The sequence below is a fragment of the Dermacentor albipictus genome, chromosome 9 (genome assembly GCF_038994185.2).
Source record: "Dermacentor albipictus isolate Rhodes 1998 colony chromosome 9, USDA_Dalb.pri_finalv2, whole genome shotgun sequence".
Classification (NCBI taxonomy): domain Eukaryota; kingdom Metazoa; phylum Arthropoda; class Arachnida; order Ixodida; family Ixodidae; genus Dermacentor; species Dermacentor albipictus.
Genome location: NC_091829.1, coordinates 87,990,357 through 88,017,830, shown reverse-complemented (window position 1 = coordinate 88,017,830; position 27,474 = coordinate 87,990,357). Strand labels below are relative to the sequence as shown.

The 27,474-nt window shown below is 44.8% G+C and overlaps 1 protein-coding gene and 1 non-coding gene across 2 annotated transcripts in view; one reads left to right on the top strand and one right to left on the bottom strand.

The window, feature by feature from the left end:
• Positions 1–1,400: 1,400 nt before the first annotated feature.
• TRNAC-GCA (transfer RNA cysteine (anticodon GCA)) lies at positions 1,401–1,472 on the top strand. Its single transcript has one exon. It is a non-coding gene; the product is annotated as a tRNA-Cys (tRNA).
• An 11,312-nt stretch (positions 1,473–12,784) lies between these two features.
• The window catches only part of GlcT (ceramide glucosyltransferase), a 93,210-nt gene continuing 78,520 nt past the window's right edge, over positions 12,785–27,474 (bottom strand). Inside the window, exons 4-9 of the mRNA XM_065440798.2 lie at positions 26,525–26,626; positions 24,226–24,338; positions 21,312–21,490; positions 20,518–20,604; positions 17,058–17,247; positions 12,785–13,899 (exon numbers count right to left, since the gene is read on the bottom strand). Coding sequence (XP_065296870.1) covers positions 13,726–13,899; positions 17,058–17,247; positions 20,518–20,604; positions 21,312–21,490; positions 24,226–24,338; positions 26,525–26,626 — 845 coding nt within the window. The 3' untranslated portion in view covers positions 12,785–13,725. The remainder of the gene's footprint in view (positions 13,900–17,057; positions 17,248–20,517; positions 20,605–21,311; positions 21,491–24,225; positions 24,339–26,524; positions 26,627–27,474) is intronic.

The window sequence follows — 27,474 nt, the reverse complement described above, 5'->3', positions numbered from 1 at the left end:
GCCCAAACCACCCCCGTTTGCCGGAACACCGGACACGCAAAAAATATCTAATGCGAAGCACGTAGCGCTCCGCACATACGTTTCCCAGTAAAGATTACTGTTGTGCAAGCTGCCACGGCGACGGCAGCTTGTGATGTGGGGAGCGACGTCGCTATAGCCTTTCGAAGAACCAGCCTAGCAACTGGCTTCATTGTTGTTGTGGCACCGCTATGTGTACGCAACGCAAAGGTATCCGACTCCCGAGGTGCAGCGCATGAATACGCGAGGAGCGGCAAAGGGAATTGAAGAAACGGCAATACGACTAGCGGCGGCGTGCTGCCAATATTACCATTACTCCCATTACTCTAAAGCAATAAAGCATTGCATACCTCCCCCTCCCCCCCCCCCCGAGCAGTTGCAGTGGTTTTCAACAGCTTCGCTGAACATCCATTTTCGCAGGGCCTGGATGGTGATTCATTTCTTTAAATATAATTAAGCACCAACAATGATATATCCCATATCCAGCCACACCCTACGAAAATGTTGCATCATGTAGGTGTAAAAACCGCCTCTGATCCTCAAAGCCGGCAAAACATAAAGCGCTGCCCCCGGCACGTACAGAGCTCAATATGTCATGCTTACCTTATGGCCTGTACGCCGAAGGCTGCTCACTACAGGTTCATACAGATTGCCCGCAGAAGTTACGATCACGACTTTTTTCACACTCTGCCAGTTGGCCATTTATTTCCTATTTAAGACCAGTCTCATCCGGGGAAGCTTGGAACTTTTGACAGCATAGCTGCTTGTCCCGTATGTATATGGTTCTTTAACCTTTTAAAATATGTGTGGTCAAGGTGATGTGCGGCAATGAGTAAGCAGCAGCAGGAGAAAAGGGCGCAGACGCGTGTGCCCCGTGGTTACCCATAGTACGTGGCATTAGTTTTATCGGTACATATAATTTTTAGTAGTTGGAGTTATTCGTCTCAATCAAGTCCCAACTAAGTTATGGCTAATGTACTACGTACGCGTGCCGCTCGATCGATGTCGTGGTGATTACGTGAGCAGGATTTGAACCGTTTTAGGAGTGAGCTACAACGCTGTAATGCAGTGAGTAACTACACCGCAACTCCATAGAATAAAGAAACAACTGGTGCGCTGTAGTTTCGACTTTTAGGGTCCTCAGCGCTAAAGAGAACTGCTGAATGCGCGCATTGTTGCTGTATGTTAGCTGTTACCACGACCGGATTCCTTTCGGCCGTCCACAGTGACTCGAATGCCGGAGATTCACCACTATATTGATGAAAGGTTAAAAAAAAAGAAAGCCCGAACGTTACGAGACAAAATAAATCATGGCAAAATATCATTCTAAAACGCAAATGCAAACTGTTAAAATGCGTATAAGTACGACGCCATAGCAACTCGGGGGTATAGCTCAGTGGTAGAGCATTCGACTGCAGATCGAGAGGTCCCCGGTTCAAACCCGGGTGCCCCCTTGTGAATTTTTTTCTTTGCTTTTGAATTTTTTTTTTTGTATTCATTAGCGTTACTTTACGTTTTGCAAGACGTCACTTCCAATTAATATTTGTTCGTCGAACAAACGAATCATTGTCCGACCTCTGAAAGTGAGAGGAATGTACTTTTGAATGCCAGCGCTCTGAGATTTGAAACGTTGCCTGCTGCTTCGAAGACTGCAGTAGGGCTACAGAACACCTGAAGGGCCGCTTGAAACGGGGCCTGAAAAATTAGTGGGTGCAACTAAATTCTAGATAGCTAGGTGCCCCGTGGTGCACCTACCCGCGATGTTGTACCGATGCCCGATGCCTTTTTCGATGCTTATCGCGCTTTGTCCGTTCCACATGCAGAACTTGCGTAGCTGCACAGAAAAAGGTGCATTTGGCTTTGTGTTGAATATAGCCATCTGAACATGCAAATTACCAATAAACATCCGTAGTGGAGGAAAAAAAAATTATGGCCACATGCAGTGCTCATCATGGTTTCTAAATCACGTAACGTGCAACAGTGCTTAACCAATGAATTTTGGCCACTTCTTCGTCACAGTGGCTACACAGCTAGTGGTCTTTCCTGAAGTCTGTCCCTAGCTAGTCAACCAGGTTAGTAGCGTACACCACACTCTTTCCCCCTTATCATTGTCTTTTTAGGTTAAGAGTAAAAATTGTTTTTCTTTTTCAGAAAGTGAGGAAAGCATTACATTTTTCTGTGTTTTCTTGTGGTGTGCGCTTGAGTTCACTGATCAAGTACGCCCTGGCAAAGGAACCACCAAGAATGGATTCACATGCATATTATCTGCATCATGTTGTGTGCATCTGGTTGATATTATGACATCAGGAGAAACAAGTTTACTTCGTCCCTTTGAGGTCTGCAGAATCAAGTAATTTTAGTGATGTGTGGACACCAGCAGAGAAGATGCTAGCTGCATGGCCTGTATGCAACAGCTGCCGAATATTTGAGACATGTGGTCTACATGATTTGTGCCCATGTTCATGAAACCTAGTCAACCCTCAAGCTCCTGAAGATGCCTATAATGTTTGCGACTCTACCTAAACTGATTTTTGTTCTGCGGCTATCAAAACACACCGTTTTCGGAGACTGATATAACATAGTAATTAGCAAAGAAGAAACAGTAAGATGAAGGACAGAACACAGGCATTGACTCGCAACTGAATTTTTATTGGCAAAGCATCCCACATAATATGCACGAACAACATGCATGTACCCGGCAATGTGAAAGCAAACAAAGTAGAGCCTGTTAAATGTTTATCAAGGGACAAAACCTTAGTGTCATGCTACAGGATCAACATTCTAGATGTTATAATTCTGCATTGATCTTTACATGGTATGCCTCAATGGCTAACCGCACATGGCTATACTCTTGCTGCGGAACAAAATCTTTGGTTTTTCAGACATAGACCTGCACCCTCACGTAGGGCACAGTGTACAGGCAAGAAGCAACAAAAAAAAGGGGGGGGGAGGTTCTCGCTCGGTGACCTTTCGTGCTCACATCATCTGGTGATGAGGAAACGCTCCACTTGCCCTGTGGAAGTCATTCCGCACGTGGTCAGACACTGGTAAACAATGCTCTCTGAACATCAAATCAAATCAAAAATTTTATTCATCTTCATTTGGTACATAGGTTTTCATTTCCTGTCCAACCTAAGCACAGCGTGCTTGTTGGTTGTTCAGGCAGCACAGTGAATCATCGAACGTGTACCACAAAACAATGAAGTAAGGCATACTAGTACAGACTAACCATATTATACAAAACTACAGAGACATAATGACTACAACTCGAGCCAAAATTAAAACTAAGTAAAAAATAAATAAAGGACATCATAATAGCTTGACAATGAGCCATACGACAACTCACAGAATATCCAAGGAGCAAATCTAGGAAAGCAACCTTCCACATGCAAGAGGCTATCAGTGATTTATCTGCAATGACGAGCATCATTTCCTTAATGATTTAGTCATTTTTCGTTTAGTTTTTAAATTTCCAAGCGCTTCTCCAAGTTCATTAAATATCTGTAGCACGTAATATCCCCTTACTTTTTTCCCGTAATGTGTAAAGCATCGTGACTTAATGTATGTTTCTGTCTTTCTTAGGGCAACGTTTTTCTTGACAGGTACTTTGAAATCCTTTGCATAGTAATGACGTGTGACCACAGTGTAATAAAATAGTTCACGCATTTCGAGTATGCCAAGCTTATTGTATTGTTCCTCCTTGTCAGCTTGCTGCAGCATAGTTCCGTAGGTTACACTGTTTACTATTCTTTTAATTATGCGGTTTATGGCTCCCATTTTGTGATCAGAACAAGTTCCATACAATGTAATACCGTAGGTTATAATAGATTCAGCCAGTGCCATGTATATGGTGCGCCTCATGTGCATCGAAGTTTTACCTCTAGGTTGTACATCATCGCATACACAGCTCTAAGCCTGTTACATATATACTGCACATGATCATTCCATGTTATATGCTCATCAAATATTATTCCGAGATACTTGATTGCATGTTCAAATGGTATAGCATTACATGTGCACGGAGTGCAATGAGAGTTATGTAAAAAGAGAGACTCCCTTAGGAGAATTCGTTTGTGTGGGTTTCTAAAACAGATAAGCTTTGTATTTTGCCGATTTAAATATATTGAATTTTGCATCAGCCAGTCTATCACCCTGCACACTTCCTGTTGAAACACTTTGCACCCAAGATCTAGATCAGGGAGTTCTGGTGCTAATGCTGTGTCATCTGCATATTGGAAGATTCTTGATCTCAAATTCAAAAAACCCAGTTCAGAGACGTAGATATTAAATAGTAGTGGGGCCAGAGTACTTCCTTGCGGAACACCGAATTTTATTGATTTAAATTCACTGTATTTGTTTTCAATTCTTACACACTGTGATCTGTCGATGAAATATCCCTCAAAAAATTGATGAAATCGGCCCCTGAAACCTAGGTTGTCCAGATTTTGCAACAATAAGGCGTGATCAATAGTATCAAATGCCTTTGATAGGTCTAAAAATAATGCTAGCATAAGACGATTGTTTTCTATCACAGTGTTAATGTAATCCGAGAATTCTTCTAAGAGCGTGGTTGTGTTTCGGTCCTTTGTGAACCCATATTGTGCCGGGTTGTTTAATGAATATTTATCGCAGAAAGACTGCATAACGGAAGCCACGTGCTTTTCCAAAATATGAGCCAGGGCAGGTATAATAGAAATTGGTCTATAGTTTGCGCAGTCACTTTTCTTTCCACTTTTGTACACAGGTCGCACTATCGAAATTTTCAATTCTTTGGGCATCATTCCGGTTTCTAATATTCCGTTTAATATTTTGAGAATCACATCTTTTAGTTTGTTAAAGTTGTAGTACAGATCTCTTACGCGGATCTTATCAAAACCTGGTGGTTTGAACATCTTCATTTTACCTATTATATTCCATAGCTCAGTTTCTGTTATCTCAGGAAGGTACGCTGTATGTGTGCATGAAAGTATTGGCTGATATTCGAGACAATTCGTACCATGAGCAATGCGCAGCTTATCTGTTGTGTGAATGAAAGTCTCGTTAAACAGTTCGCACAATGACTGTGTTTCTTCTTTCGGAAAGTTTTTGTCGATGACCTCCTCAATTGTTGCCTGTTTGACGCGGCCCATTAAACTGTTTGCCAATTTCCATGTTTTTCTTCCATCATTCCTGTTTAGCGCAAACTGCTGGGATAAGTATCTTGTTTTCGCCTGTCGCATTTTGGCTGTTACAAGATTTCGCAATGTGCGAAATTCCTGCCCAAGTGCTACATTTTCAGGGTCCTTTCTACAGTTCTGCCAAGCTTTATCGTTTAAGTAACACAATTCCATGATATCCTGTGTTATCCAATTGTTCTCCGTTTTTTTTTGCTTTATTTTTATAGCTTTGGAGGACGTCTCGTATATGAGGTGGAACTTATCGAGAAATATAGTATATAGCCTCATGTGATCCAGAGGTAATATAGCATTCCAGTTTGTGTTCTGATTAGCTTTGTCTATACTCCTGTTGTCTAAAATGTTCCCGATTCTAGGTCTGATGTTCGCATTGTCTTCAAACTCCTCAAGAAGCAAATGAAACAAGTTGCTTCTTGAATTTTATTTTACAATTTACCTACACCTATTCCTGGAACTTGCTAGTTTCCTACCAGGATTTGTTTGTTTCTTGACCTCCTATGATGCTAATAAAATTTACCGCCCTTTCTTCCTTCATTTTTCTTGCTCACTTCTAGTGAACTTTGTCCACAATGCCGTCTGTGACTTTGTAATGGCATTGCCAGTTCATAGCCAATGCGTAGCAACCTGTGATCACTTACATGATATTAGCCTGGGTGCAGAAATACTACTTATTGTGATTGCAGTGCATTCTTAATGACCACACGCGAACCCCACAATAGACAGCTATCAAGAAAGCAGAGTTCACTGAACTGTGAAGGATGCCCACTCTCCCCGATCCTGTTCGTGACGAAGTTAATGCATGAATGGTACATACAGGCACCTGAAAAACTTTGTAACCAGGGGGATCTGAGAAAACAAATTTCTTAGTTTTTTTTACTGTAACCAGTAAAACCATACAACATCCATGTTGTTTGCACGTACTAGTACAGGCTGGAAATAAAACTTTACTGATTTTTGAGGCTGCAGATATGTTCATTCTCTCAGATCCCATGGTCTGTAAATTTTTGCCGTTGACTAAGCGTGTGTGCAGGCGATCTCATTATGAGGGCAGTCGTTGCCGATAACACATCAGGGCATGCTTGTTTCAACACGAGTACGCCAGCTAATGTTGTATTCAGGTGCGAAACTTGTTGGAGGAAGAAGCCTGCCGAGGCCTTCTGCAAGCTTTCCTGGCCTGCAGGTGAGTGTGAACGGGGAGTTTCAAAGAGCTAATGGCCATCCATAACCTGCACGGAGCCTTAATTGGGAAGGCACACCTCGCCTGAAGCCTATCAGTAACTTGTAACTACAGTACACAGTAGTTCCCCACCGACGCTGATGGAACTTGCTCAGTCCAGATACCAAAGCCAAGGCTTCTCTGTCCAGCCAGCTGTAGTTTATAGCAGGGAGCCGTCATCATGAGGCAAAGGCCTCCGGGCGTTCCACTACAGTGCAGAAGTACACCAGTACTGCACCAACATCGCTATGGCTGTACTGTCCAACAGCTGAGGGAAGCTCCTTTGTATGTAGGCAATTAGTAAAATAAATAAAACAAAGGAAACGGAAGGGAAGAAAATTGCTGCTGACCGCACTGTAACTGTCTTGGCTGCTGACACCTGAACTGTGGGGCGATGAGGGGAGGGGAGAAAGAGGACAGGGAGAGACAACAGAGGGAATAAGGGAACCCGGCTCGGCACTGTCAGTCTACGTAAAGCATTTAGGTGGCAAGGCCCGACTACCCGACAGCTCCCGCAGTGCTTCTAAAGCACTAAGCTGCAGGCACGAGTTTTTCAAGGGCCTCCATTTCAGCACAGTTATTGGAGTTGCCCGTAGCAGCAAGGCTGAGGCACTGCACACATCCTTGTGTCCATGTGCCCGACACACTACTGTATCAACCCCGCTGGTTGCTGCCATGAAATCTTTGTAGGAGCTTGCCCTCAGTGCCAAGCACGTCCCGTCGCTTCTCCTTGTTTGCAAACCGACTGTGTTCACCGTTGCTTTGCAGGGGTCGTCGTGCATCAGGACAGGTGGGCTGGTCAGAAGCTTGTTGCTTTGCAAGAAAGCTTTCTCTTGTTCTTTTTGCCGTACAAATTTATTTTGCCTTTGAAGAGTAGCTCGCATGGAGGCTTAAGCTTTAACAAAATGTCAGGCAAGAACTGTTCGTAGAAGTTCTGTACGCCAAGGTAGTTTTAATGTTCCTCTACACTGCATGGAGAAAGTTTTCCAATCTTTGAATTCCCCCGAGCCTCGGTTTGTCGGAGGTGCCATTCGAGCGCTCGTTTTGTGAAAAAAATGGCAGCTGTGCAAGGCCCAACATCTTGAAACTTCTGAAGAACTCGCTTAAAGTTATCAATATGGCATTTTTCATGAACCCGCGTGACAGTGTGTCCATCTTTGGGAGGGACCGAAACAATAAAGGAAACAGCAATTGGAATGTTGCAGCACATGCTGAATGAGTCGAACATGCACACATATGATGTTGCAATACAGCTTGTAAAGGTTGGCCCTACTTCCATTCTATGGCACTGACAAACCTGCACTCGCACACAAAGGACACTCGGTGAGAGAGATGGAGGCCACAGAATTAGGCGTTATTTTTTATACTTTGTTTATTTGTCACCTTTGTTTGCTTGCTGCAATAACAAAAAGCACTTTGGGCTGAGTCTTGTAAAAAATGCTCGAAATCAAGAACAACGCAATGGTAGTACTGGTCAATTAGAAAACTTGATACCCCCTCCCTGCCCCGCTTTCATTGTCTTTCACAGTAACGCTGCCACTTGTCGAGGCGGCAACATTGGGCACAGTTGCCACATGAAAAAGCACAGTCCTTACGCGACACCAGGCAAAAAAGCAACACAGTATCGTCTTAGCAGGAGAGATCCCGAGACATGAACACACTGCTTACGGGCAAACGAATCCTCAAAGAATGTGAAGAAAGTGTCCGAGCTCTGCTAGAGCTAGAGCAGAGGTCAGATGCCAAAGTGCCGTTTGGTAATTATGAAATGGGCACAATTCATTAGTGGCTGCTGGCAGTCTCCTCTGCTCCATCTTTACACTACCAGAGCTATGTGAGAGAGAGAAAGAAAAAAGGAAAGCAAAGCACAATTCAGTTCAACGACAACATTCTCCCTACTGCCATCACATCAAAAGCACAAACCAATGGCCCCAACAAAATTGCTCATTACTAAAGGACCAACAGGGCTGCAGTGTGCAAAACCTTGGGCAATGCAAAGTGACGTAATGCTTCGTTGTAAAGAAAGCTGGAAAGCACCAAAGAAGACTGTGCACAAGAGCTGCAATGCCTGTCAGCTGTCGCCCGTAGAATAATGGGCACAACTGTAGATGCTATGATGGCCAAGTCGAGTGTGGAAGTTCAAACTACTGACATGGCACACAATCTCTTGTCAACAGGAGGCGCACGGACATTGACCATCTGTAACAATGTGTTCTTTAAACTGAGATGCAGCTTTTCTCATCTGTCAAATGGAAGCAGAAGAGAGTGCAAGCTTATGTATCACACTATTTGTCAAATAGGGCTCACCACTACATACCACAGAGTGTAGACAGTGCTGAACCCTACCCAGAGCGCTGCCCATTGTAGATAGTGGGTAGTGCTCTGGGTACTACCCACTATATACAATGGGTAGCGCTCCAGTGCATTTGCATCCATGCAATGTGGTCATTGGCTACCTTACTAAAAGCTTCTCTCAGGCCTGCAGAAACGTGAAGCTGCCATGTTGTTGAGAGTCCAATATAAACCATAGATTTATAGATGGCCCAGAAAGAACAGCAGTTGACAGCAGGAGCAGCAGATGTGTTCATGGGCGCAATTTGCATTGTCCAAGGTCACAGCATTCCATCAGACAGCTATTGCATACACCCCCTTTAACTGGAACATTTCGTTAAGTTTCTTTTTTTCCCCAGAAAATATAAAATGCACGACACGAGTTAGCCAATAGCATCTGAAGTTTTTTACAGATTATTCAGTGTTTAAGCAGTCTGTCTATGAAAGGCTTCACACTTCAGCGAAAGCATATGCTGGAGTACTATTGAATATCTTCTTTTGCTTGAAAGGGTATTAAAAGAAAAACAAAAAAAACCCTGAACGCTTGTGGTAAACTCTAATTGATCAGGATTGTGTAACCTCCTGAAACCCTAAACACACAGTGGAGAGGTCATACTGAAAAGGTGACAACATCCCATGCACGAAACAGGCCAGTATCCAGTTGGCTAGCAATGTGGCAGTTACAATCGTCACGGAAACGACCGCTAAACAAGAGTGTCTGGGCAGACAGTACTGGTAACTAGGCAGTGACAGAGGGTGCTCCTAAAAGGTTGTAGAACCTGGGGTTGAGCCGACTGGAAACGGCCTGCTTCGTGCATGTAAGCCTACTGGTCTACGATGGCGAGAAAATGTTATAGGCAAGCTTCCCGTGGCTGCTTGCTTTACAAGAGCATAGTGCTCTTAAACGAGAATCAAACTGATACACCTCAGTTGTAATGCAGGATTAAAAGAACATACCACGGACACTCTTGAACTGACTGTTTTACACAGTGCGGAAAGCAGGGTTGAATGTAGTCCTTGCATGGCAATGAGGCAAACCAAGGTTTGCCTGTAGCAAACAACGCATGCCATAGATTTTTTTATTTATTTTTTGTTCTTTGCGGTTACCACACGCCATGTCTGTGCCATAAATTATGCAGAATTCCCCGGGATTGTGGCTTCTCCCGGCACTAGGGAGTTGCTTTGATTACAACGTCGCTCTTGCACAAAGTTTGAGCACATATGCGCGCGAGAATTCTCGCGCGATGTGTTGACACGCAGGCTTGTGCGCTTTGGAAAGGTGGCGCTCGTGTATCAAACAAGAAATCGAACATCCTGCCATCTTCCCCATAGCAAAGAAGGTAGGCCGCTTCCCTTCCTTCATTTTTGCCTCGAGTAACAAGCTGCTGAGGCCGCACAGCCAGAGTCAACGTCTCGCAGAAGAGCCTAAATCTTAAGTCTTCTGCAGCAACACGTAGCGCCCTGACAAATCCGACCGTTTTTCTGACGCAACGGCACACGCATAAACTTGCACAGCGGCACAATAATTTTGCTTGCAGCTGCAGCCGACTTGCAAAAACTCAAAACTCCTGCAAATTATTATTATTTGAATTGACCAAAAATGAACAAGCCGTAGAAGGTCTACAGGCTAATATAGGAACTTTTTTTCATCGCCCAAACAATGCAACTTCCTGCAGTGACGACAGGCCTGGGCTTTACACGACGGCCACTGCAGCACACACCTGAGACCACAAAAATATAACAGGGTTGCGGGCATTCAGCCCAAGTGGCATGAAGCTTGAATGACAGCGCACTGAAGCTTGAATGTCCAATGTGAACTCATTATATATTGATGTTTTCTCGGGGATGTATTTCTGCTCTTGCAAATAAATATCCAAGTTATTGCTCATAGATCTCTTTCTCACCAGCCATTTTGACGACGCTGCCATGCCCTAGGAAGCCACAAAATTTTAATAACCTCATTTTAATTAGGTGAATCCAGATCCCACTAAAAGCAAGCAGGCCAACCAAACTATTTGGATTATATTCATCTGAGTTTTGAATGGCCAGAGTCTGAATTACTGCGAGACGACTGCAGGTTTGCTTGCAAATTCATTTTGCATAGGTAAACTGGGACCGCCATCGTATACTGTTGAATCTATGTAGACTGTACATTTGCCGAAGTGTGCCATGCTTTCTGAAACAGCACCTGCAGGAGGCTTTGATTACGTAAATATATTCTATTACAGTCAGTAGGTAAAGGTAACGCATCACTTGTTAATGTGTTTTTTTGCCGCACTTTTAAAGATAGCAAGTAGAGCCTGCTTAATATGTAGTAAAACAACATTTATTATTACTTTTTTTTTTTTTGCTGTAAAAGCCCACGTATACAAAGCTCGGTAGAAAGATCGCTTATTAAAAAGAGACTCGATACTCGATGTAAAGTTTCCGGAAGAAACACTTTGTGGTTTCGGGAGACAAAATACAGACAATGAAAAAGAGGGTCCAGACAAGTTGCGCAGTCTGCTTCGGTCTGTAGACCTGCTCATCTGCGGAAGTGTGCTCGGTCATGGCAAGAGCTTGGATCAGGGTCGCGCAAGCAAAAACAATAGCAGGCTGGCTGTTGTCGCCTTGTTGGCCAAGTTTTGTTAAACTGTCTTTCCTGCCTCGTTTTGAAAAAGGAAGCCTACACATTATGTTCTCGATAGATAACAGGAAGATGCTGCAATCTGTATACATTTACGGCTGCTGCAAAGCGTAGCGCGTGCAATTAGCGCAGAAAGTTGGGCTAGTTGATGCATTTGCTGTGACATAGTTACTAGAGCTAACAAGACTAACTGAAAAAAGTTGGTACAGGACAGAGCACCAGTTGTGTAGCCCTCAGTCCTGTGCCAACTTTTTTTTTGTTAGTCTTGTTAGCGCTAGTAACTATTTCAGAGTGTAGCATGCGCAGCAGGCACATCATGTGCGCGACGAGTGCGTTAACCTAACCTAACGTTTAAGAAAATTGTCAGCTTTTACAACTCCTGCACCCAATTTAAAGTGCATGTTGCAGTTTGCCAGAAGGTCAGCTGGAACAGGGCTGCTGCACTGCAAAATGGAGTGCTGTTACTGAACAGAAATTGAAGCATGTAGTGGAAGACCCATGGGGAAATACATTAGCGAGACAAAAACTAAACTGCGCAACAACTCCGGTCCCAAGGAATGTGTCGTCACAGTTGCCACTGCAAGAGAGGGCAGCGAGAAGAGAGGACATTGCAAGACCGCTCATTAGCTGCCTAAATGCCTCGCGGTTCTTTTTTTTTGCCCGGCCCACTGGTCACATTTGATGCAGCAATGCCAGTTTTGAAGCATCCGCTTATCAATTCAAAACCGTCGCTTGTAATTTCTGACTAGAGCAGTGTTCACTTTGACGTGTACCTGTAGACACTACCTGCCTGACCAGACAATCTCTATTTCACTCCATTTGTCTTTCAAATGAAGTCAGCATGTCAGTCGGAGCTTCGCACGGAAACAGCCAAATTGAGCCTAATAATGAGAAATCAATGCAAAAATTTCAGGCACTACATTCTGCCAAAACGGCAGGGGGCGAAAGACAACCTTCATGGCATATTTCTTTGTTCCATTGGAAACCCACTGCTTCATTTGTGTTGGGCTTGAAGGGTCGCCACTTAGAATAAATAACGTCTGCAAAGACCATAGGCAATGCCAATGAAAAAAAAAAAAACTTCCAAGACACTATCCAACTTGCTCTGAAGACATTGTTCCATCGCAAAACAAAGAGTGCCACTCAATGGCACACACCAACAAGCTCCTTGGTCACTTTTATACTTTGTATATACAGCAATGCATGACGTCACGAGAACATCACTCAAAAGCACACTTCTTTTTCCTGGCAATACCAGGACCACTGCAAAACACCATTGTTCTTTGAATCTAAGACTTCATTTCCATCATCTTTCATACAATAAAAGCCATCGTAGTCTATTAGCCTTTGCGAGTTTGTAGGCGGCAAATTTTTTTTTGTCTATGGCTGTTGTACTGTGCTTCGAGAAAGAAAAAGGCATGGTCAGGTCTTTTTCTTTACTCAAAACAACAAGCAACCAACAAACCCACAAGGAACAACAAACAATGGAAACAGAAACAACGCCTCAGGCTCGGTTAAAAAGTCACTGGGGAAGTAACAAGGCATGGCAGAAGAAAAAAAAATATAGAAAGGAGAGAAAAGGAACGCGATGTCCGTGAACAAATCTCGGAGTGGTGACAATGTTCTGGCACCAAGCGTGTCCCACGGTGCATGTACACCACATTCTTCGGTCCCAGAGACACATGATGAGTCCAAACAAAAGTGTGAAGGAAACGATGCCAACGAAATTTAACAACACGGGGGGAAAAAGAAGAGGAAAGAAAAAATCTTACAGATGACAGCGAGGGCACAAGGAAAGAGTAAAGAGCTACAAGTCCCTTTCATTCTATGTACAAAACACACGTAGGTCTGGCACACACACGCACACACACGCACATTCGTTCCCGATGCACTTTGTAATCCAGTCTAGCCGTTGAAACGCGCAACCAGCACGAGCTCCCGGCACTTGAAGTAAAACAAAGAAAGAAAGAAAAACAATAAAACGTCTGGCACCGCCGACTAGGGGCTGCTGCTTGCTGCCGTCTTTCCGCTGCAGCACGACATTGAGTCAGCACACGATAGGCGCTGCGTTGCATCGACTCGTTGCGAAGCAACTGAGCCGCCCGAAAGCCGAGGCGCACACCCGGCGAAAGAGGAACCACGGAGGAATGAAAAATCTGCCGTTGCTGGAAGAAGGCTTGCGGGTCGGGGCTGACCGGCAGCGGGTAAAGAAAGGGCACTTTCCGCAGCTTCCGTGGCCGGCACTTTTTTTTTCCTTTTCTTGCTTTGTTCGCAATCTTGTATCAATAGCGGCAGTCAGCTGCGCGCCATGTCACGGCACATATATATTTTTTTTCCTAGAGGTCGGGGAGCAGGGGGGGTCACTAAGAGTCTGGCTTGACCACTTCCACGGCGCCACCCCATCGTAACCGATACAGTCCCGCGCGCCACCGAATCGTCGGGTTCCACAAGGCGTGCAGGAACAGGTAGAGGGCGCCGCACTCTCGGAATGTCCATGCGACCACAAACTCCCACTTGTTGAATGGAAGAAGGCCATTCTGTTTCGGCAGGCAGGCAGAGAGGGGAGAGAAGGTGGGCAAGGGGGGGTTAGAGACAAGTAAAGACAAACAGCCTCAGCACTCCTGCATAATACACAGCACAGTTGCCGTGACAGCTGCATGAACCGTTGGTAAACCTCGTGAAACGACAAAGCCTTGAGATCAATTAAGTATGCCGCAAATGACACACGCTGCGGCTCTTCGCAGTCTCTGTCAACTATCATTAAGTCCAGACATGACCTCGCATTGAGCTACGGTGTGAGCTGCCATCTGTTCCTCTGTTCAATGCGGTGCACTACTCTCCTGTCGGTGCAAAGCAAACTTTTTGCCCCGTTTCTTTTTAACCTGCGGCTATGTACTTAGCATGCTGTGAAACACTGCACATAACACACCTAATTTTATATGGTGCGTTTAAACCAACCAATGCAGCTACGCAGCAGCGCCCTTGGCTCACATTCGAGAGAGTTGTGTTCGCTAGAGTAATACCCCTGTTACACAGGCACCTTAATCGCAGTTACGCTTACCTGCGGTTGGTGGAAATAAACACAGTTTTAGCAAAGTCAGTGTGCTTGCTGTTGCTACACGGGCTCAGTTAGAGAAAGGAAAGTGATCGAATGGTAATATGAGCAGATTTTTGGACAAATTTAGCTACCTCGAATAATATAACATATTTTAATTTGTAGATCTATGCTACAATGAACTACATGTTCCAACAAATAATGCGAAATTGTACGCAAGGTGCACGCTCTTCGCCATTAGGTGGAATTCGAAATCAACCTTTCAAACATGGCTTGATGAATGCAGCAGAACAGCCAAGCTAATCACTATTTCCTCTACAATTGTTATTACGTCGTTCAGCCGTTTTACTCTTGTCTGTGGCTGATATTTAATGTTTTGTGTGCTACCGTGCAATCGGTGCGAAAAAATTTTCATGCCATGTGGTTTCTGAGAAATGCTGGACGGGTTTCCGAGATTTTTTTTCTCAAGCACATGATCAATGCTAGTGATGATGCCCAGTAACAACTTCTCCATTCTAAGGCAAGGGCGCATGAAAGTTGTAGTTGTAATACATTTAAATAATGCCAACTAGTCCCTTTTCAAATACGAATACAACATTAAACACCATGAATCTATTCGTATTCAAGGTGTCCCAATATTCGCCCACCCCTAATTTTCTTGAATTTTAGCCATTTTGGTGAAATAAAAGTTCTTGAAGCTTGCTCCTTTGGCTCCTTTAGAAAACAATGCAATGCAACCCATGGTTAACGATAGATTATTAACTAGGCCTAAGGAGTCGGCATCAAAATCTATCACATCATAGTGATGAGCTGGTGCGGCAACCTCAAAGTGGCGTTTGCGACCCGTTATTCATTTTCGCCGTTTTTTTTATGGATAAGCAAGCCTTCTCTCAGGACAATTTAATGGAAGGGCAGATTGCTAATACTATACAGTAGAGGTTATTTTTCTCTTCCTTCACAGATGTACGCCAATCTGAAAACTGATAGGTCAAAGACAGCGAGGCTGTGTAAGCGAGTTTTCATGTCCTTTGGAAGTACAGTAGAACATCGTTCATATGTTTGGGGGGGGGGGGGGGGGGAGGAATGCGACAAATAACGTACCAACTGGGAAAACGTACAATCCGAAGTCACTAAACAATTTCAAAGACTCAACTGCAGTGTTGGCATCCTATGTAAGGCGAAGCGTTGTGCGAATCATTGGAGCACGAGGCGCCGACGCGCGCCGAGCTGGTGGGGCCCATGTGGCCAGAGACACAGGTTGTCGTTTTTGCGGCTTTGGTAAACTTTACGTTTGCACTCTGCGAATTCAGCCTGGGTCAGCAGCTGCTTCGAGCGGGGACATTTTGATGTCCCCAGTGCTAAATCGTAGCAGCATGAGATGACGACGCCCATCAAGATGGTGGGGCCCGAGCAATCAGAGACGTACACTGTCACCATCCCATCGCGTAGTGTTTTAAGATGGAGACGGGAAGTGAAATGAAACTGAGCTGGTGGATGCGGCACAGGAATACGATGCCTACCGTGCCACCGGAGTGAAACATTACACTCGCCTCGTGCTGCGTGCAGCAGGGAACAGTGGCCTGTTTGGCGCGTTAGGGTTATCGCTTACTAAAAGCGTGCAGTACACTTCCGACAGCACTAAGCCCCACATGCTGTGAAACAGATAGGTGAAGGTGCTTATCGCAATAGGGTTCGTGGCGATTGCCATGAATACGGCGTATGACGACGCAGGAGGAGATTTGCTGGTACCGGAACGGGAAACCGAGTGCGCGCCGGCGTTTTTCACGTGACACGGGCGGACATCTAATGTTCTCGATCACACATGCCTCGCGCCCTTTCTCTTGTTCACATGGAATGTAGCAGCTGGAAAACGTATCATACAATTGCACTTTAGCAATGTACTGAACGTTGGTACCCAAAAACTTTTTTTCCAGGAATGTATGAACCGGCAAAGAGGAAGCATAACTCTACTCTGTCATTTTTTGTGTCCTTGAACGTGCACTTTGGTGCTGAGAAATCGTGCGAAAAGGGGTCATATCAACGAAGTTCTACTGTACTAGGCATCTGTTCACTGGCTCACGGTCTCGCTCAAACGCAGCAACTGCTTCGGCATTCAGGATCGGTCGTGGCTGGCCGTCCTCAGCGACGTTTCCCATGTAGACTGCGTTGTAACACGATGGCATCTGCTTTTGCCGTAGCAGCCACACAAACTCTTGGCTGACCGACATGCAGCTAGTATAGAACGCAATGTGTGAAAGAAAACTTACAAATTGTTGGTTAAAAAAATGCTCATGTAAGTTGTTGCCTATTCAAGTGAAATATGTGCAAGGCAACTTTGACTTTTATAGTCACTGATGGTTACGTCTTAAAGCAAATTCAAGGCTCTGACAAACAATGCGTTGCATTTACATTTGATACCAACCATGCCGTCGAAAAAAAAAAAATCGGCGTGGAACTCCTCTAGAAGCTTCACCATAAAACAACTGCACTGCGAAATGCGTGTAACGAGATATCCGCGACTGAAATATTTGTGTAACTCCCAGACAGCGTGGTCTGCTACGTACAAGACTGAGTGTAGTAGTAAATCCTGCAGGAAATCTTTCTTGCACGGTTGCGGCAGTGAAAAAAAGGGCAAGGCACCTGCACGATGCTGAGCAACATCCAGTCGAGCAGGAACCAGAGCAGCAGATGCAGCAGGTACACGGCGAAGGCGTCCCACTGGAAGAGGAAGCTGGTGGCCCACGCCACCATCGCCCCCAGCAGCATGCACTCCGACAGGGGCTCCAGCAGCATGGTGTGCGGCAGCATGGCGAACCGTAGCTTGGCCCACCTGCCATTGCGAGACGACGACAACCCTTTCAGCGCGAGGTTTGTCACTCCAGAGCGGTCGGCGGTGCTCGCACCGGTTCGATAATGCGCTGCGCAGTTTCTCGAAGCGTCCGCTTACAGCGAGCTTTGCTTGTGCCCAGTGAAAACTTGATAATGTTAGCTTGGCGAAAGTGCTTGCTATGGGAAAGTAAAGAAGTCTTTTTGAGAGGTAAAGCTTTCTTTGCCTCCTCCTGGCTCCCACTTTGCAGGTGCTGGCTGCCGCTGTACTCCTGTGTAGACAACAACCTGGCCCTTCGTAGGTGCCACCGAGTACGTGCCTATTCGTGGCAAATGCCCCAGAATGGGGCATTTCAAGGTGCGTACCAGTTTGAAAAGGGAGGTATAAAAACCTTAAATGTCTTTAGGTAAGGGTGTAGCACCACCACCCTTCACATGACAAGCACAGTACATTGGCTTCACCTACACGACAAAAGGTTAACAGCTACACTCTGAAAAAAGTTTGCACCCTTTGGAGTGTATCTCTGCCACACAACAATAATCGTCATCTGCCTTGATGCGTTTCCTTTCTTGAAAACACCGCACCCGCTACTTTCCTGTCGGGAATGCTATGTCATGCTGATAACGCGCATGCCATTCGTTACTGGAAAGTACCGGGCTCGCAGCGTTAACGAAAGAAAACGTGGGCAAGACAGATGACGATTATCGTTGTGTGGCAGATTTACACCCCAAAGGGTGCAAACATTTTTAGAGTCTACAAGCGACAAGGCCGAGTCATCCACTACTGCATCTAGCTTACGTCATTTTGATTCCAGAACAGCATTGGATCCATGCGTTTCCTTTTATTTCCAGGGTTCAAGGTTTGGGGGCCATCTTATTTTTGTAGGCAACTTATAAGTAATAACAGATGAAAAAAAATTATAAAACAGTAAAATAAAGCAGGTAGAATAACATAAAGATTTCTATCACTCAATTCTGTTCCTTCTTTATCATCCACTGTTTACGGCTGGCCGATCCCGTTGATTTATCATCCACTGTTTACGGCTGGCCGATCCCGTTGATAGCGTCGGCGCAGAGCACTGCTCAAACAACTGACAATGCGCGAAATGACATATCAATTGAACAGAATCGTTATGATACCCCGGCCCAGATTTCTGAACAGAAAGGCATGGATAAAATATTCTTAAAAAAGCACAATTTAGCTACCACATTAAGGCCACATTCTGATAAAAGGATGTTTCGATTGACACACAGAAGCGAAAATGTCTTTTCTATTTGTACGCTGTTGGTCAACGTCCCATTTTTATTTTCCTGTGGCATGCACTTAGCACTTAAATTTTTGCTACGAGCAATGCACACGAATGTAGCATTTGCGTATGCTCAGTGGTTATGGCATACTGCTACTAAGCAGAAGGTTGTGGGCTCGACTCATGGCCATACTGTCCCTATTCTGATGGGTGTGGAAGCACCGGCGTATAGAAGCATCAGTGTGAAAGCACTGGTGCGGAAGCACGCCGCTTGTGCACCGCACTTTCCGCGCATGTAAAAAAAGCCCAGGCAGTCAGCGTTAAGTAACCCTAAAAACTTGCTGCACAGTTTGTGGGCGCTACTTCATGCATAATTTAAAGGCCAACTGCAACGAAATTTCACTTTGGCTAATTTGGTCATAAATGAGTAATATATACTACTATTAGAGAAACCCAGGCAAAGCTGTAGAGCTGCTAGCTGTCTCATTTTTCTTGTTGGCAGCCTTTGAACAGCACCTGAGCACCTTCAATAGGGGTGCGCAAATGGCGACTTTTGAGACTGAATCAAATACGAATCAAATAGCGCAAGAAATGAATCAAATCGGATACCAAATAGTTTCTGTATAATGGAAAGCCATTATCACAATAATATAGAACGATGTTCACATTCTAGTAGTCTTAAAGTTAGCAAGTTTCTTTCAATACATAGTATGATTTGAAGAGTCGTTTATTAAATGCACAAACAGAGCTAGAAGCAAACAAGCAGTTCCTTCGCATTGTAGGGGTTGAGGGACGGACGTCGGGATGAAAAACAAAACTGGGAGGGATTTATTCTACATTATGTACAGAGACGTGAGCGTCAATTAACAGTCGTACTGTCATTACGGGCCGGCAGCAACTCGGACGCTGCGGCCCGCGGCAAGAAGTTCGAGAGAGGTGAATCAGGGAATCAGGGCCTGTCCCAGAATGCTCAGGTCTCTCTGGAAGGCTTCTTATAAACCCTTCGAGCACTGTAAGTCACGTCATGTTTGACCAATGGGAGAGTCCGCTCCGATGACGCCACTTTCAGCCAATGGTAGGCGCCCGTGTCACGGTGTCACACCTGGCGGCTCTCTGTGGTCTTGCCTCGCAGACTGGCAATGCACTTCTAACGAGGAGAAGGGGAGGGCTGCTCATGCTCCATTGTCGGAGGCCCACCTGCTAATCCCGGCGGCGCACGAACTTGTTGGCACGTGAACTTGTTGCCTTAAACTTGTTTGCTCGGCCACTCCTCTGGAATGTGCTTTCATGCTTCGGCATTCCTCAATTAGCTGTGCTGCGACTCGAAGTGGTTTGGGGAACTCGAAGAAATCGCAGGAAACAGCTCCATATCTAACAGCATGCACAGGGCTCTTCAGACAGTGCAAATTATCGCTGTATAGCCAGCAAAGTATGACTACCTACGTGACACAACCTGATCCGCTACGCAGGTTATGTTTTATGTTTATGATATGCCCATGGGGACGAAAACTTACTGTACTTTTGCTCCAATTATATGTTTGATTGGGTGCAGTTTACGTTGTGAAACATTCAACAAGTATTCAAAAGGTATTTGCATTTACGAATAGTGACTATTTGATTCAAAGACCGAATCAAACGGGACACTATTCGATTCATTACTCGCAAGTTTCGGATATTGGCACACCCCTAGCTTACAACAGCCGCAAGCATCAGCTAACCTCAGAGGTCATGCCAAGGGGCCGTACTGGTCACAAACATTCCAAGTGATGGGCCAATTCAAATGAGCGGTAATAGCAGCATTTATTTTCTTGCTCTTTCTTAAATATAGTTTCGGTATCAGAAACATGTTTTTGCTAGCCTTTTGTGACGAACCCACTTATACTTCAAACGTAACATTTTGTAAGGCGGCCGCACTCTATCCAATATCTGAAACTGGGCTTTTTATGCGGTCTAAGAGGTTATGCCAGTTGGCCTTTAATGTTAATGCGTGTATGCCCCGAGGCAGCCAGTTCAAAACCAACACTCACCTCGCCACCCGGGTTTGGAAAAGCCCGACCTCACAGAGGCCAGAGTTCTGCCACGCTGGCTGGGAGCTGATCTTGATCTTCCAGCCCCTGCGGCAAACAACCACAAACAGGAAAGTGGCGTTGGTGACTTCACAGGAGAGAGTCACTAAATTTAGCGAGCTTTTAGTCACCTCAATCCTCTAAGGGACCTTGAAGACTTAATATAGTCATGAACGATTGTCCCATTTTGGCTCGTGACCGGCATCCTAGCTAATTATGCATTTCGATTTCTTGGGCACGTAATGCATGCTTCTTTGACAAATCCAGCAGAAGAATTAGAATTGTGCTGCCAACCACAGGCAATGAAAAAAAATTCTGTGTGTAGTCTAAACAAAAGCACCTGAAATAAACTGCTTGAAGTTAGCTTCAGTTTTGACAATGAAACATTTTTTTTATGGTAAAGTGGCACAGATTCATCAGAAAATCTCCAGCGTACATTCTATTTAACTGCTGATACAAAGCATGTGAGGCGACTATTAACATGTAATCCTTGTACGATTTTCATTTGACAAGAACACCCACAGAAAGACGTTTCAAACACACTGCAGTTGGACAAAGCATCACAAGATGTCACTGCCAGCTTTGCCACTGCCGTCCGCAGCTTCGGTAACTCAATAATCCATAAACGGCATTAAAAGAATTAGAAAATTTACAACTTTCTAAGGCGCATCAGTAGTCCTTTAAAAGAACCACGCACCCCTGAAGGTGGCTTTATCGTCGTGATGCGTAGAAAGCTGGATGCAAAGCACACTGACCTGTCTTCAAAAGACTTGGCAAAGAAGAAGTCCTCTGCCAAGTAGTGGCCAAACGCCCTGATGCCGCCCACCTCGTCGAGCAGCTTCTTCCGCATCAACGCCGACATTCCCGTTGCACAATTTATGCGCAGAAAGTCGGCGGCCAGGTAGATGCGTGCGTGCGCCGTTCCAAAGTATACCTGCATACGTGCATGTCATAATGGGGGACCTCAGAGAAGTCATGACACGAGGTGCTGCCGCACTTTTTTTAACCCTCAAACTCCCAAGTTCTTTTCTTTACACACATTTCATGTTATATCAAGTTGCAATAAATGTGTCATCTGCGCGGTTTATGTATTACGTTATCCCAAAATATTAATGAAAGGCACATTCTCTGGAAGAGACTCTCTCTCTCTCTCGGGACACATTTAAAGTTTGAGCGCAATTATCTGAACAAATGACACCGAAAGGAACCGAGAGCATTGAGGAATGTGTTCAAGCGCCAAAACTAATGCTTGACACAGACTGAGTTGACAAGCGTGGCTCGTCTCTGGCAAATAATCATAAAAGGCCTGGATGAATAGGACTTGACGTGAAATGAAAGGGACACTACAGAAAAATACTAAATCAGATTAAACTGATAAAGCATTCTTTGAGAACGCTTTTTTCACTAATTCTGCGATAATAAGTCGATTATACGAAAATAAAATAAAGGTAAATGTTTCATTCTTTAAAGTTCTACGCCAGAACCTCCTGCCGGTACATCAGTGCGACGTCACGAATTTTAAAGTATATATTCGTCGGCAGAGTGAAAGTTCTTAAATCTTACCATCTTTGGCTCTTTTCCATTTTCCTGTCCATTTTTACCGATAAACAAGTAACTAGACACGAGTAGATGCTGTAAAAATCAATTAAGTCATGGTGAGCTAGTGTCAGAACTACAAAATGGTGCTTCTTGCATCTGTTATGGCTTACCAGGCCTGTTATCACGGTAAGGGCGTCATTTTTTTGGCATTTGAGAAGGTCAATTTACTAACACAGGTAAGATAATGTTTCTCTTCAGTGTCCCTTTAAAAGTCGCCTTGTCAAAACGTTGGTTCCAGAGCCATCCCTTGTTCGAACACATTTGATACCCTGCATAAAAGCACTTCCCCATCCGCCAATGCTCAGGTGCCAACCTGGCTCAGGTGCCAACCTGGCTCATGCTGGCGATCGGCGTGGTAGAATTATTGCCCGGGTGATGGCTAATCTCCGAGCTTTGCGTTAACCGCAATGTCTTAATTGTCATGCAAAAGAAGAGTCAAGTGAACCTAGGGCTTGTGCTTTGTAGGTTACTGGGGCAACAAAATCCCACGCTGTCTGGATACACTTCAATGTTTGCCTACATGTTTGTCTTAACAGCACAAGAAAGACGACGACACAAGAGAATAGAACAAGGTAAGCGCTAACTTTCCTAATGAAAAAATACTTTCTTAACCGCCATTGCAAAAACAGATAATGCGAAGACGAAACAAATCATGGTGCGTGTGCATTCGAAACACCAAAACACCAAAATATTACCTATCACCCCTCTGCACACTTAGAAAACAAGAAACTCAAAATTTCAGAGCAAGAACATGCCACAGCTCATGCACGTGCACATAAGCATGCGAGCTGTAGAGAGCATCAAGTTGGTCAGGAATAAGCATCAGTTTGAAGTTGGTGCTTCTTCTGTCGTTTCCTCTTGCGTCTTCTTCCTTGCACTACAGTAAAAGCTCGTTAATTCGAACCGCAAGGGGAAGCCGCTTCAGTTCGAATTAATGAAAGTTCGAACTAACGAAAGTGAAGGAGGGCAACAGTACACTGCGATTTGGAAGCAGTAGGGCATGTCAAAAATTTGGCGTGTCAAAAAATGATGGCGTCTGATGGCACGCCATCTTCAAGTCGAAGCTCTGGGTCCGACTGTGCCCCACCACCGATGTCCACCGAAACGAACGTTAGCCGAGGCTTAACACCATCACAATGAATCGCGACGGCCGATACCTCCTAAGCTGAAAACAGAGGTGCACAACCGATGAAGACTGCCGAGACAAAGACGCTGAACATGTGAAGGTGGCGAAGGCCCTGATTCGTTCGTTCTTGATTGCAAGCGCAGCTGCGACGTACTTGATTCACTGTGTTTTGGAGCTTGCCGTGCCATCTCCGCACAACATTATCAGCTGTAAAAGATTTGCAAAGGCTCCAAAATTCGCAAGGGGCAAGAAGTCTCGGAGGTTACGTAGAACGGAGAGGCGGCAGCCGCCGCTGCCTTCTGGCTGACCCCGCGTCGGTTAGATTTTTCTCCGATTTTGCCTTCTCTCGCCGTTCTCTCCGTTTCCGAGGCAATACAGCCTTGTGTGTAGGCAGTAGGCGCACTTCTCTGGCCGTGTGCCAGGCGAGTGTAGTTCGAATTATCCGTGAGGGAACCTTCTCGCGTTCGAATTAACGGACTTTTTTATACATAGACTTCTGTGGAGCTTGGCCGGACCAAATCGTACAGTTCGAATTATCCATAAATTCGAATTATTGAAGTTCGAATTAGCGAGCTTTCACTGTATTAATACAAACAGGCTTGCATACAAACTTGGCCAACTTTCAGTTCCTATGCACAGATGCGTTTATTACGAGCTCCTCGTGGTGCCCTTGGTTGGAGAGGACACAAGACTGCACAGCGGCACTGACATAAGAAAAATTAGAAACTGAGCATCGTTTGAATTAGTGTTATTGATTAAATCAATTTTTGATATGCCGGCACCCCCATGCGGTCCTGGGGCCCCTTCAACTGCGAGCACCACGTTGTTGCAGCTCCTACTGAACGAGACTTAACTCTTGTCTTCTGTAAATGTTTATGAGAGAGAATTTATGCAAACATATGCCCAGGAGCCACTGCACTGCGAGACGGTGATGAACCACTGACCTTCTCTAAAATGGCCGGGAAACCCTTTCTATCACAGGCAAAAGGCATCTGGTGGACCAGGGCCACGTCGTCCGCCATGGTCAGCACCATGTCCAGGAGCGTGTCCTCCTTCACTGTAAATGTGTTGCCCCCCACTGATGAGCACGCATTCGGGCCAACAAGCAGACAGACCACTCAACACCAGCGAAAATAAGCGGCATGACTCGCTCTAAAACCGACTCCGAAATAACGTCTAAGGAACATCCTCCTGATACCCCTAGCACATTGTGTTGTGCACTGTCAAAAAACGGGTTTCAAAAAAAAAAAAAAAAAAACGGGTGTCAAAAAACTGTACGGGTTGCCTTTTGACAACCCGTACATAAAAAGAGCACATCGCATTGCCCGCACCAGTCACTCTAATACAGTATATCCCCCACAAGCTCATATTGTTACTTTTCAGCAATCATTTTTTCTGCGCACAACACGAGACTGGAATGGCCTGCCCACCGAAGTTGCCACTATCATCGACCCACTTGCATTCAAGCGACTCATCGGAAATATCTCTTTGTAATTTGTAGTATCTCTTTGTCACTAACTCCCCACTCCCTCATGTAATGTCTCAACAGAGACCTTTGAGGAAATGAATAAATAAATGAATAAATAAATAAATAAATAAAAACCTTTTTAATGTTCGCTCTGACACTATTAAACAGAATAGTCATTCAGAATGTTATATTAAATTGTCGGGTTTTACACGCCAAAACCACAATACGATTATGAGCCACGCCGTAGCACGATGGTACACACCCCGTCGCCAAAGCGTCACTGAATTTTCCCATCTGACCCAAGTATTTACGAGTTTCTCCTACAGTGAGTGCACTTTGCATTTAATTTCATTCACGGGCTGTCACACGGAACATTTTAGCGACACTCACTGTAAAATTCTATTGCAGGCGTTCTACACTCGCGTGTGAATGCATTCGTCAAACTTGTTTTGCTATGTCGAAGTGTGTACAAGCCTTGATGACAGCACTTAAAAATGAAGTACAATAGTACTCGGTGCAGGGTTGGCACTAATTCTGAAGTCAGTTTTTTGTCGATTTCAGAAGCTGGAAGCCATCTCCACTCACGAAAACTGCCATTTTGCTTGTGCCAACAAAAGCAGCCTTGTTTTTTTCTTTTAGATGACGATGCTTCGTCACTCTCAGTGCTTCTAAACATGCAACACGTCTTCATTCGTGATGATTATGCTAATGTCACTTTGCAAATACTGCTTAAATGACCCATTACATAACTTGCTGGCTGATTTACTGAAGCACTGCCATTAATCCCAAATGACATTTCCTTTTTTTCCGTCGGGCAGCGTGCTGTCAAAGTGGCATTCACTGAGGCAAGCTGCACTCAGTGTCACCAAGTTCGCCCGTCTGACTAGGGTATTAGAAACATACTTCATGCAGCCAATGTCAAAAGATTGCGGGATGTGGGTTCTGTGAAAAAGCTGAAGTTCAAGCCCAGTTTCTTATAGCAACCAGCAATATAATACAATGCTATATTGCATCGTATTTCTTTAAAAAAGCATCTTTCGACCATCTGTCGCAAGACGTCCTCTAGACTTCCACAAAAAGGCATTCTGTGGACGTCTTGAATAGTTGCAAATGCTGTAGCCTATTTTGCCTTGTCGCAAGTGTCCATAAAAGGTCTTGCTATCAGTGGGTATGTTGGTGGCATACGCTAGTCAATGCAGCACATCTGAATTGCAGAACGTGGGCCCAGAGCTCAGGTAATACTCAGCTTTATAGTGCCCTGTAAGGATTTGGTGCCAACTGCACAATATACTTCCACGCAGGGCTTTGCTGGACGGCCAAATGCATCAGAGGCACTCAACAACAACCAGTGAGCTCTTGCAACCTTAACCCCATTCACTCTTAACCCCTTAACCCTATTAACCTTAACCCCATACACTCTTAACCCCACAAAGCCTTATGTACCATTTTGCTATGCTGAGTTCAGTAACACAAAACTCTTACTTAAATGCAGGAAATGTTCCTGGCTCACAGTAATGTTTTTGATACGCTGGAGCAAGTATCAGTTGTAGATAGAATGGTAAGAAATGATTATGATACTATTTAGTGCATTCACATATATAATCAAGAAACAACTCACATTTTTTATGAACCCAACCCTCTATGGCCAAAAATAAAGACAAACAAGTTGTTCTAGTTTTTTTTCATGTGGAATGGTGTCTAGGCTTTATGGGTTTAATGCACTGTTGCTTACGACAACAACTACAATGTTTTCAAAGAAAGGCGAGAGCACTCACTCCGAATTCCACTGTCGGAGATCAAGATGAGCTCATACTTGGCAGCTTCGTAGCCTGGTTGCATATTGTTGATCTTGGGATTCACCCCAACAGGGCAGCCCCCTGGGTAAAAGAAACAGAAAGTATGGCTTACACCACAACTCTCTCAGGGCAAAAGTGCTGTTTCTGCCACAGGAAATGACAAAAGCTTTTAGTGCTGGCCTGTCCACAATGTACGCACAAGCAGACTGGTCAACACACACCGCAGACGTGCCATCACGTGGAGCTTACGTCATGGCAGAAAAGATTAAGAAATCGGGGCCAGTACAATGTAACGATTCCGTTCGTTCGACCCTTTTTCTTTCGCATTACCCACCGTTCACCACAAGCCAATCTTGGCGATAGCATATGCGGAACCTCACTTGGACCACTGTAGAAGTGCAAAAGGGAACGGCACCATAATACAATGATTATATTATCCTGATCCTGAGCAATTAAAACAGGCAATTTTGAAACAACAAGCTTCTAAAACACGTTATTTTGAAACTCTGCATACCAAGCAATTAGTGGCATGCATAACTGTCATGGTTTACCGCATCCCAATCACATGTGGCCGCATGTGATTGGGATGCTATGAGAATGTGATCAAGCTATGAGAACATGCAGTGCCCTCGATCACAAACAGTGTAGCAGATCTGCCCTCGCACTGCAGCTTACTTGAGGCTCTCGTCCCCGATTTCACGAGACTCGTGCATGTTGCACCGGGCTACTGAAAGGTGGGCACAGGATTTAACGAAGTCGGCTGATACACAAAAGATAGGTTGTGCCGTGTAAGTGCACCTGCTGTAGTTTTGGTGGAAGAAGAAGCAGCCTATCTTGGGAGACAGTAGGAACCTTGACGCTAGGGCCCAACGTAACTGTGTTGTTCAATCGGCTGCGTGCCATATGTTACTGTTGCACTGAATGAACTT